This window comes from Chelonoidis abingdonii, chromosome 1 (genome assembly GCF_003597395.2).
Source record: "Chelonoidis abingdonii isolate Lonesome George chromosome 1, CheloAbing_2.0, whole genome shotgun sequence".
In the NCBI taxonomy this organism is placed as follows: Eukaryota; Metazoa; Chordata; order Testudines; family Testudinidae; genus Chelonoidis; species Chelonoidis abingdonii.
The window spans coordinates 103,072,509-103,084,916 of NC_133769.1; the positions used below are offsets into that span (position 1 = coordinate 103,072,509).

A 12,408-nucleotide genomic window follows, 5' to 3' on the forward strand; every position below is an offset into this window, starting at 1 on the left:
TCAGTGTTTGTGTTCAATGCAAGCTCTACTTACTCATGCACTGTCAATATCACACTTTTTTGCAAAACGAGGCCTGGAGTTCTCAGCACTCAAAAATAAGAAAAACATGGGAACAGCTTTTAAGTTTATGGTTTATGACTTGCCAAATCTGCCAGAACTCTGTGCAGACAGGATAGATCCAGTTATTCAGGGCAGTGTTTCAATTACTAATATGAGAGCAATCTCTCCTAATAAAGCCTCTGCCTCACGCACTACACTTCCACCTTTATGCCACAATAGGCAAGGTCCTACAGCTTGGTTCAGTACAACCTGTTTCATCGCCACAACATTGCCCTCCTGTCACGAAATAGGCAGAGTCCAGTGGAAAAATTATGATCAGTATTTAGGACTGTTATAATTGCATGCACACATGGCCCCAAATTAATATCTGCAGAGGCCCATCATTCTGGCATTTCTCTAACTTTTGAAAGTGCTTGACTTTGCAACTATCATGTAATCTTGTCTGTTGTTAATTCCATGTTTTTAAAAGGAACACTCAAAAAAAAAAAAAACAAGTTCTATCATGGGCTCAATTATACTCACAGTTGGACACTTTAAATCCACACACCAACTTCCGCAGAGCTAACTGGGTAACTTAGCGATAGCAGGTTACACTGCGTGCTAAGTTTTGAGAGAAGCCTGTCCAGAAAAAATTGTTATTATGTTTTGAGAATGTGTGCGAGTTCAAAATACGACCCAATTAAACCAAGGTTGGCTACTTTCTCCGTACAGATATTAAGTTTATTATGTCTATGTTATATTGCCTGATTGAGTAGATGTAGAGTTTAATACATACAATTATACAACCTAGGTCTTTCATGTTTATGTGTACTGAAAACTTCACCTGTCTGTTATGGAAGACTTTAAAACTCAACAAAAGTTATATAAAAAAAAATTATGATGAAACAACAAGGCAAAAAACATTATGTACAAGTTATTTTCAGTTCTACTTGCGCGGTCTCTTTATCTTAAATAGCACTCTGTCACTTCAGCATATCTGCAAGCACTGAGCTCCCATTTGCCCTGAAGGTCTTCTCATTGTTGCAATGTCCTGTTGAAATGCTCCCCGCACGCACTACTCCGCGTTTGGGAAAAAATCTAAGGAGCTGCAAAATGTATATGCATTTGTTCTTAACCAAGTATTATTGTAAGCTTGAGGGGTTTTCCACCAACAACCTGTAGCGGTCCCTTGTGTCCTCGAGATCGGCCACAATGGAAGTCCATCCCTCTGTTGCACTTTCTTTCTAGTGCATGGTCAAAGGCATCATCTCAGAAAACAGTTACAATCTGGGACCAACAAAAGACACCTTCCTTTATAGCTTCACGTAACCTTGGAAATCACGGAGTTATTTTGGAAGCGGCCGAGTTCGTCAAGGCCTGGACAAGGTCATTTCAGACCCAGGCGCAGTAAGGGTGGTACAAAACTTCCTTGATTCAACAGTGTGGATTGCCTAGAACACTCTTTTCCTCCCAGGCTCCAAAGACTGTTCGGAGTGGCCATCTTTCTTGATGTTAGTGGAATCTCTTGGCACACGGACTAATTCTCAATTCGCAAGAGAAACAGCAAGTACTTTGTGATCCAGTCTGCAACCAGCAGGAGGCAAACAACCTTAATCGCCACAAGCTGCCACTGATGTTGGGGGTCCTCACAGTTTCATGCAACCTCAAAGTTTTGTTTCATGTTGCATAGTTTCCTTCATCCTGCGACGCATGGACCAACGATTCGAAATGGCAAAACATTGCCATGTACAGCCAAAACAGCTTTAAATCGCGTCTTCCAATGAAATCCCAATGAACCAGGCCCACTCATCTGGATCATGAAACTGTGTTTGAGGCGCTTGCCCTCACTTCACACCATCGATTTTGTTGGGCTAAACAAGATCACCTTCCAATGAGAAGATTGGGAAAGATCCTTTTGATGGTATCACGGAACATGGAAACCCTAACTCACTGCCAGGCAATTCTCTTAATAGCTCTGAGCCAACGGCTAGCTTAGAGCATCAACCCAATTATTAAAGGCATCATTTTCATCTCAGTGACCAAGATAAAAAGTGTTGAACTACATTATTTTCAGAAAGCATTTTGGCCTGTAAGAAGCAGTTGTATTACCTTGGTGGCAACACTAAAGAGAGGATGAACGCTGATTGCAGAGAATTCACAATATATTTGCTGGAAAGGAAAGATCAGTGTGTGGAGAAGTCAGTCAGAAATCTTTGGTTCCATTCCAGTCATTTGGTGTCTGGAGTGTGCTGTACTGTGCGCACAGACTCTATCTACCCATTTGAACCCTTTTCGTGCCCCCAACTCCTCAACTTTCCAAGTCCCAGGTTTTCCTTGCCAGCCAGTCTAGTCTTCCTCTACTGAAGGTCCCCATTCCCAGTCCTCTCCCACTTCTAATCCTACTCTTTGTCCCGTCCAGTCCCTTTTCTCACCATTATCTGGCTCTTTGTCCCAGTCTTCATCACCCGCCAGCCCAATCTCATTTTTCTCTAGCTTCTCAATCCAATCTTCTCCCCCACACCCCTACAGGTTAACAGTAACCCCCATGTCATGTTCCCCATCTCACTGACTCCCACTCCTCCAGAAGCTCCTCATTGGGACCAGACCCTAGCTTTTCTTCCCAGTACTTTATTGCTTGGCTATCCAGTTTCTCCTCCCATCTTTGCTTCTTCATCAGATATGTCTCCCCCCCAGGCTCTTTCCCTGCCTTCTGCTCCCACTTCCCAATGTCCCCCTTTGTGGTTACATTCTGATTCTTGCTCTTTCCCCCTTTTTTCCCAGTTCCAGTCTCCCTCACAACAACCCCAGTCCCAGTTTCCCTTCTTGCTCCCTCCCCCCCCGCTATCTCCAATTTGTGGGGCAGTCCTCTTCAGCAGTACGTTACTATACTTCCTGATGTTATCGCTTCGCCACTCTCTCTTAAGCTCTCTCTGTCGTTTCTTTGTCCTCCCCCCCATGTGTGCCAGTCTTATCCCCTCATCAGTTATACCTGTGCTTATAGTTCAGTAAGCTTTTCCCACTCCATCTCAATTCACAAGTGTGATCGCGATGTGTTATGCCCTTAATTTGTATTCAGATTACAGTGATACGAGATAGTGTATATGAAACAAAAAAAGTCATGATCTTGAGGCGATATCTTTGTTGGGTAACTAAAAACAACTGTGGCTGTTTGGAGTAAGGAAACCATGATTGGGTGTGAGCCTGCCGTTGTCAATTCATGGTGTATTCCTTCAATGTCTCCATAGCAGCTGGACTGATGGGCATTGAATGATACACAGAAGTCGCTTGCTACCAGTTAGAGTGCAATAGATGAGCTGTTTGATGAGATTTGGTCCACAGAAACCCTTGGACTGTACCGTGACCATGCCCTCAGGTTAACTTCTGAGCCAATTTTTCCCTGCAGCTTGGACTCCAGACCCTGTCTTGCTAGGGATGGCGCCACGGAATAGTATACAGCAACAAGACGCTCCTGCCGTAATTTGCTAATCCAGAGATATCGAGATCTACAGGGTCCGAGGGCTGAATACACACTCCCAAGTTATGTCCCTGTTTAAAAAGGTAATAATCTATTAAGATAGTAGGGGTATGGTAAACCCTGTTGTGAGGTTCCCGCTTTCTTCAGTTCTCCTTACAACAACCACTAAGGCCTCTAGCTCTCTGGCTTACATGATAAAATAAGCGAAGTTCGTTCATAACTGAGCATATTACGCAAAAAGGATAAAAGAATAAATTCACAAGCTAACTCATCTTCAGAAAGGCATGTTATTCACATGGCACTCATTGACGTCATTAGCAGCGCTAAAAACCTCTTTTTCAATTGGCTTTGAGATAGGAATTTCGTCTCTCTCTTAATGTAATTGTTGTACACATATATATATATATCCTTGATTGACAATAACTCCGATTGGTGATGGTTATACGACAAACGCTCGTCAATTGCTCCACAGTGTGTTTCACTCACATTTAATCATGTGTGAGTGTGTCATATTCTTTATTTATAAAAATGCTAAGAGTGTATATTTCTTCTATTACGCTTTATTAAAAGTCTGAGTTTAATGTATGTAGATTCTCTTTTAAACGAGACCGGCTTTCTCAGAGTGGGTATAAAGATAACGCCTAGGATCAGAGTCGATATTTGATGGTAGTTTTTAAGTCCCTTACTACAGGCTAAGTGTACACCATTTTCTGGTGTGTGTGAAGTGAATCCAGTGTATTATCTAGGTAGAGAAGATGTTTCCGCAAGATAATGGGATCTTGGTGGATACTGTTATATGTCCAACTGATATTATTTTTTGGAGGTTTATTTGTACACCTTATCAGAAAGAAGATCAGTTAAAATTTGTTGCCTCCTTATCTACCTATATATAGATGATTAAATGCTGTGTCACAAGTATTTATACTTTGTTACAGTTTAAAGCTAATGCAATGTGCCCATACTATAATTAAACAATCTTCCTCAATTCCGCATCCCTTACTCTGTAAAATGTATTATGCCGGAGTGCCCTTGGGGATAAAAATAGTGCTATTATAAAACAAACTGAATCGTAAAATGTACTGATATAGTAGGAGCGACAGCACAATGGAACTTGGAAGTCTCTTCAAGCAACGCTTCAGTGCTTTTGTAGGCAGGCACCAAGGTAAACGTGGACCGATACCTCTGTGACGGTGATGTGTTAGTCACCAAAACTCGAGTTGTTTATACAGTGCTCTCAATAATGGGAGCCACAAGGTTCTTCCCCTCTCGAGACCTCCTTATTCGCAGAGCTCTGGCATGCCTAATAGTGTTGAAATTTTTTCGGGCGTAATATGGCTCCAAACCTAAATCACTCCGGGTGACTGCAGTTTTAAGCCCATGACTCCTTTTGTCCTGGACCGTCAGTTTGGTGAAGCTAGGAGAGCCACTCTTCTTTCTCGTACTGTTCGCTTGTACTCGTGCTCAGTCGCACCTTAACATCCACTCGTAAGCGCTATCTCTCTCGCTTCCCTCCCACATGCTCTCTTTGATCTCAAGACTGTGATAGACTATGCGCCAGTTTTTAACGCTTTCTTCAGCGGTTGTGGCGGTAACTTATCTAAGACAGTTTTATGATTTCATTTTTTGTTGCTCTTATTCTTGGTATCTATATACTCTTTCAGTAATATGGATCCCCACACTCTATTCGTAAATTGTGATGCCAGAGATGTTGTCCTTGCTGGTAGCAGAGCTAAATGACAATTCTCCTGAAGGTCCTTCGACTATTGTAGCTAAACTTTACGTGCTGCCAATTTTAAGCATCATCGCGACCCCACAATCATGTTAACTTTTTTGTTGCCTGCTCTTCACACTTGCTTAGCATAACTCGTGTCCCTAGTATGTGTGGGCCACTGTAAACTCCAGATCCTTTTATGAAGAGCCGCATGCTCACTACGACACACAATGAGAGGCAGTTACTTGACCCCATTTATTGTTTACGTGTGCATTTGGTTTTCTCGTTGCAAGTGAACTTGCCCAATAACATGACACCGCAAACAAAACGAGAACATATAGCTTATGGTGAATGGGACTGGCATGACTTGTTGATTGTAACAGCAGTTGGACACCCTGTTCTAGTGCATTCCAGTGCTCAAGTTGATCATATCATGCGGAGACTGTTGTTAGCACTCTAGAACTGGTTAGTTCGTGTGTAGTGCTGCACTGAAAAGCATGAATTGGTCATAACTTGTGGGAACAGAAGCCACTGATCCCTGTGTTTCCTTAGAGATCGATGGCCAAACTCACCATCAGCAGTTACTAGGGATCAAGCCCTTGGTGGTTCTAGGCGCATGTTTCATAGGTGGCGATCAGTGAAACTGTGTGCCTCAGGAAACGTGCACTGTGCAGTGTTGACGTGCTTCAGCAATGGGAATTCAGCAGGTCGTAAGGTGTACAGTGGAGAAGTGGTGAGCTATTCGCTTTAGCCCTGATGGTGGTGCGATTCCCGTTGAGGAGGAGTAGCTTGGGGGCGTTGTGTCGGCAGCAGCACAGACGCGAGCGGAGCTGAGCAGTTTGTGGGAAAACTGGCAGCCAGCTCCGAGGGCGGCTGGTGTGTGTAGTCGGAAAGCAGTTTGTGGAGGACGGTCGGAGCAAGCAGAGTGGCGGTGGATTAAGACGGAAAGCAGGGCCAGTTCTGGATGAAAGGCGGGAAGCACACGGAGACGGCCAGGGCAGTTGGCGCGTTAGGTGCCTTTCACCCAGGCTGGGGGAGGGTTTCTCTACAGATGATCTTGAAATTCATGGGGGTCGAGGTAGGATTTGACCAGGAACTTTATGGGTTGTATGGGAACTTTGGAGTTTGGAATTAAGACCCTAAGGGGGGGAAAGGACATTGCCAAATGTACTTAGGGGGTGGTATGGTTGTGTTATAAACTCTGTTTGTGGTGTTTCTCCATGTGATTGCCCATTGATTTTATTCTTCTTATTAAAAGATTCACTACACTCAGACTCCCGTGCTTGCGGAGGGGATGCGAGAGGGGAAGTATTGCCTCCTAGAGGCGCCCAGGAGGGTATGGTATGTAAGTGTCCCAGGTCACTGGGTGGGGGCTTGAGCCGGTTATGCCTTGTGTTATTGAAACGGAACCCCTGGATACTGAACCCGGCCCTTGTTGCTGCCAACTCAGAGGGGCAGAAGGGTACAAAAGTAATAACAGACAGAACTAAGTAAGTCATCCAGCAAAATAAAGCAAAAACACACAAGTCTAAGCCTAATACATTAAAAAACTTATTACAGGTAAATCTCACCCTCAGAGTTGTTCCAATAAGCTTCTTCCACAGACTAGACTCCTTCCTTGTCTGGGTCCAATCCTTTCCCCTGGTACAGTCCTCATTAGTTCCAGCAGGAATCTTAGGTGAAAGGCAAGGGCTTTCTCATGACTGAGAGCCTCTTTGTTCTCTTCCACCACCTTTTATATCTTTGGCACAAGGCAGGAATATTTTGTCTCTCTGGGTTCCCACCCCTCCTTCTAAATGGAAAAGCAGTGGGTTTAAGATGCATTCCAGTATCAGGTGACATGTTCGCATGTCCTTTGAGACCCCCTCCATTCTTCCATGGCTGGTCCGCACATATACTGGAACGCTTGCAGGTAAATAAACTATTTACAACCAATCGTCCTAGTCAATGGGAGCCATCAAGATTCTAAACAACCATTAATGGCCCACACTTTGCATAATTACAATAGAATCTCAGAGGTGTACTTCATATTCCTAGTTTCAGATACAAGAATGATACATTCATACAAATAGAATGAACATATTCAGTAGATTATAAGCCCTGTAATTATACCTTACAAGAGACCTTTTGCATAACGCATATTTCAGTTACATCATACACATTCACACTTATAAACATATTTTTATAAAGCATATGGAGTGCAATGTCACAGATGGAATCTTTTGGGAATTTAGCTGTGGAGTTCTAGGAAATGTCTACTGAGCATGTGTGAACTGCAAATTTTCAAAGCCTAATACTGGGCTAAATTTGGGCAGATTTTCAAAGGGATGCCAACAGGAACATCCCTGAAACAAAGGCCATTCGCTTGCCAAATACAAAGACCTTGCTCCAAAGTATGGAGGTATTCAAGATTCTCAAACAAAAAAACAAAAAAAAAGGCACCAGAGTTTTTTTTAACACAGGCAAAATGTATTTTCCCTTCTACTCATTCTCAGAGTCAGCTAAAGTGTTTTGGCTGACATTTTCCAAAAACACTGAGCGAGAGTCAGACACCTGACATAGAAATTTTCAGCCCAAACTATTAAAGTTTGGGAAAGTTATAAGCAACAGAAAATTGTGTCTTATAATGGGAAGTGTAGGACAACCATAATAGTAGGCAGTGCTACCATAATAACAGATGCTGCTATATTAGGGTATCAGACCCTGACAAAACCTCCTGCCCACCTCACCCTACCTCACCCCTGGGTATACTTCCCTCATCTCTTAAATTCTGACACAATGGTGAGGCTAATTCAGAAGTTCTGTAGAAATTTAAATTTCAAATATCAAGTAACCCAAAAAGTAGCTTGTGTGTGTCGCTCCATTACTCTCCTGGTTCACTTCTAACCAGACCTTGTCACCCTTCTCCAGCTTAAGGACTGTACTCCCTGACATATTTTCATAAGAGTTTAGGGTGGTCTGGTATGATCCTATCACTGCCTGGCTGTTTTTCATTAGCTGAATGATCGTGGTGTTCCGGTATAACTCCACATTGTAGCCAAAGTAATAAACTCCAGGTATTTGGCAAGTGAAAATTCCTGTGGCCTTATCAAAATGTTGCTGATCATTGTATAAAATTTGATGAAATATAATGGGCTGTTTAGGAGCTGGATAGTTTTTGGCGAGTTTCATGGCAAAGGCAGATTTCTGACGCGGTGAGCATTCTCCTGGGCTTCCTTGTGGGCCAGTGGGACCTGGTTGTCCACTTTCACCCTTTGGTCCCATTGGACCTAGTTTTCCTGGAGGGCCCTGTGGCCCACGTGTTCCTGTGGAACCTGAAAAGGATTACAAAAGGATGAGCTAGAAGCAGAAACTTTTCCATTTGTTCTCATCCTGCTCAAATGTGACGCATTTAAAATCCCTCAAAACTTCTTTGTTGACAATGTCTGCAGTGGGTCAGTTAGAGACACTGCCCACTAAGGTGGGATAAACTACAATTTAAAGCATTGCAAACTCCCTAAAGTAAGAGAAATACTCATTCTATACCCATAAACTCTGTTCAAAGTAAAACACTTCAGCTTTAACTCCAGAGAAAACACTCTACTCTTAATTATTGTCCTCTGGAGTGAAAGTGTTTGACTGACACACACTCCTTGTGGTTTATTCCTAATGCTCTGGTGTGTGCCTAAGTGTTTAGGCTCATGAAGTATTCGCAGGTGGGATGTATGTAAACAGGTGTGTATATGGATGAAGAGTGAGGAGAGCTCTGTCTTTAACACTTCTGTGGGTGGATGTTGTCCTCTCTCTGGTGTCTCAGAGGAAGGAGGCAATCATTTATCCTAAAACAATGGAATTCGTCCAGTGCTGAATGTAAGGCAGGGTCAGAGGGGAGGTGATTTGCACAGCCCCTATGCTGGAGCTGCTGAGGGCTGGATTGCCCTCCTGAACAGTTGATATTAGCTCAAGAGTTTTCCTAATAGAGCTGGTCAAAAAATTATCATTTTTTTCTCCCCCGATAGAATTTTTTTTTGACAAAACAAACTTTCAACAACAAAACAAATTATTATTTTTTTGGAGGGGGAGGGGGAAAATCGCAAACTTTGAAGAAAAATTCCACAGGGGAAATTTCCCCCCCAACCTGTCCTATTCCCTGTTTTGTGCCCCCTTAAAGCTTCTATGGCATTGCAAAAGTGGGGAATCACCGGAGGACAGCAATACCCTGGCTCCAACCTTAACATGACCCCTTATCTCCTCAGAACTGCCTGAAACATCTATGCATAGGTACCCAACACCCCCACCACTACCGCCTGAGAATGCTTCATGAGCCTAAACACTAAGACTAACCCAGAGCATTAGGCATAAACGAACCACCAGGAGAGTGTGGCAAACATTTTCACTCCCTTGGGAGGCCATTAAGGTGGGTTGAGAAGTGAGTTGTTGTTTTTTTTTACTTGCCGAAACCCAGTTCAGGATTCTGTATTTCCCTGCAAGGCCTCTCCATGATGAAGCCACTCCTAGCTGGTGTTATCCAAATGTCTCTTACTGCATTTCTCGGGGCTGTACATCTGGTGTCTGATATATACACATACCATATTCCTACCTTCAGAAAAGGCAAACCTCTGATGTTAGGATCATAATTCTATCACTAAGTAACTGTTGCTATGAAATGTTTCTGGTTGTTCCAAATATGCAATGTACTGAATTCTGAATAAGAAACTGGTGAAATGGTGCTATCAAAAGTTGGTATAGCGTGAAATGATTCATTTAAATATGACTTACCTGGTTCCCCTTTGAGTCCCTTCTCCCCTTTCTCCCCATTGAGCCCATTGTGCCCATTATGACCAGGAACTCCATTGTTCCCAGGAGGACCTTGGGGTCCTGGGAGACATGGAGCAAGAGGGTTTTTTTCCTGTACTGCCACAGTGATGGAAACAGCTAAAATCCAGACCCCTGGGAGCAGGAGACAGGGGAAAGCCATTCATTAGAGCTTGCTAACGGTGGTTTTCTACAAGCAAAATACAAAAACAGCCGTATAGATTGGGGTTCCCGGATGTGAACTGCACAATACTTCTCAGCCTGCCACTACTCAAATCATCATTAATCACGTTTATTATGGTAGTACCTAAGGGCCACCCAAGATCAGGGCCCTATTGTGCTAGGCATTCTACAAACACAGGGCAGTAGGCCCCAGAGATCTTACAAATGTGGGACAAAGTCTTAAAATAAGGATGGTCTTGTATCTCAGTACAAAGGATCTGGGGAGAGGGAAAAGATGGGGGAGAGGCAGAGTAGAAGAAAGTTATATAATGGTAGCACTAGCATCTCTAGGCTCCCTAAAAGGTTTGGGTGCCCCCTTTCCACACTGGAGGTGTGAACTCCTGGCCCCACGGAAGTCAGTGGCAGAAATCAGAGTGACTGTGTTGCGGCCAGGGCTGGCTCCAGGCTCCAGCGCTGGCTCCAGGCCCCAGTGCGGCAAGCGCATGCTTGGGGCGGCATGCCATGGGGGGCGCTCTGCCGGTTGCCGAGAGGGCGGCAGGTGGCTCCAGTGGACCTCCCGCAGGCGTCCCTGCAGACGGTCCGCTGGTCCCGTGGCTCCAATGGAGTATCCAAAGGCACGCCTGCGGGAGGTCCACCAGAGCCGCGAGACCAGCGGACCCTCCACAGGGATGCCTGTGGGAGGTCCACTGGAGCCGCAGGACCGGCGAGCAGCAGAGCGCCCCTCGCAGCGTGCCTCCATGTTTGGGGCGGTGAAATGGCTAGAGCCGGCCCTGGTTGCGGCTGGGATTTCACCCCAGATGTCTGACCTAACACAGTTGTACAGCGAGGAACAAATGTTGCACCCTTTCAAAGAATATCGCAGTTGCTACTGAGCTGTTCATGATCTCAGAGCTGCTGTTCCTGCCTCAGGACTGAAGCCTGCAGAATGCCTTTGGAGCCTGCCTTGGTGCAGTGCACAGCCTTCCCCACACAAAGCCACCCTTTCCAGTGCTGGGGTGTTAACAGCCACAATTAAGCCCACTGTATTAATTAGGAGTGTAGGGCCTGATTGCCCTCTCTATCCCAATTATACACTGGGAGAGCTCCGCTGATGCCCAGAGTTACTCCTGATTTTTCCCCAGCATGAGAGGAGAATCAAGCCACATATCTCCACATGAGCGAAACCCACCTGATAAAAACATGCTGTGAGGTTTCTTGTCTTTCCCGTGACGTCCAGGCAGCTGGGAAACAAACTCCTTCGAGAGCCTGTTTCCTGAATCACTGTATTCTGCTCCTCACCCTTCTGCTTAGGACCCTCAAAGACACAGCTATAACTAAACTGCTTCCCTTATCACTGCTTTGTACACAGATGACCTACTGTGACCCTGCCTATTCTAGTACTGACACTCCTCCAACCAACAGGATACATTCCCTGCTTGCTTCCTGTTTTCTCATTGTGATCTCAGGATGTACTGTTGTAAGACTGCTCTGTTCCACTCTGCTGTATCTTTTTTAATAACAGTAATGAAAAATAACAGGCTATATCTAACACCAACATTACTGACTACTGTAATTGCTGTATTTGGGTACTGAGCCAAATTCAGCCCTGCTATAATTCCACTGATGTTAAGACAGTTACACTAAGGGTCAATTTGGCTCATTTCCTTATTTGTTCTGCCAGCTATCGCTGTGGGACATACTTTGGCAGGCTGAATGTGGAACAAAGGGACTATAAGGAAAAAACAGGCTGGTTTAGCCAACTAGAGAATAGACTATTGTTCAGGAATGCAGAGGCCTAGGTTTACATCAGTATACAGGCTGTTTGACCAGCTGTCTTTATTATATTTCCTGTGGGGGGAATAGCTATGTACAAGAAAAAGTGTTGTTGGGACTTTGGGCAAATCTACATTGCAATTGGAGCTGTGATCGAGGATTGAGTCGAGATACCCAAGCTAGCTTTGATCTAGTTGGCACAGGTACCAAGAGCAGAAAAGCTGTGGCAGCGTAGGCTGCAGCTTGGGTTAGCTGCTCAAGTACAAGCCTACCAGCGAGTGCAAGAATGTGCGTGGGTGGCTAGCCTGCAAGTTGCTGTGGCTTCACTATTATTGTAACTTGAGCTAGTTACATTAAAACTCTCTATGGTAGGGCCATACCTACTGCAGTTGCACCTCTGATTGCAACCGTTGCCCTGTCACAAAGCACTCCTATGGATTTCCTTAATGGTGCT

At 44.5% G+C, this 12,408-nt stretch overlaps 1 protein-coding gene across 1 annotated transcript; it reads right to left on the reverse strand.

Moving 5' to 3' along the window:
- Nucleotides 1-6,698: 6,698 nt before the first annotated feature.
- LOC116815225 (protein HP-25 homolog 1-like) lies at nt 6,699-11,639 on the reverse strand. The gene is made up of 3 exons (XM_032763381.2): nt 11,371-11,639; nt 9,984-10,154; nt 6,699-8,539 (listed from the first exon to the last, which is right to left on the reverse strand). The coding sequence occupies exons 1-3, from the start codon at nt 11,381-11,383 to the stop codon at nt 8,037-8,039; spliced, it is 687 nt and encodes a 228-aa protein (XP_032619272.1). The 5' UTR covers nt 11,384-11,639; the 3' UTR covers nt 6,699-8,036.
- Nucleotides 11,640-12,408: the final 769 nt, after the last annotated feature.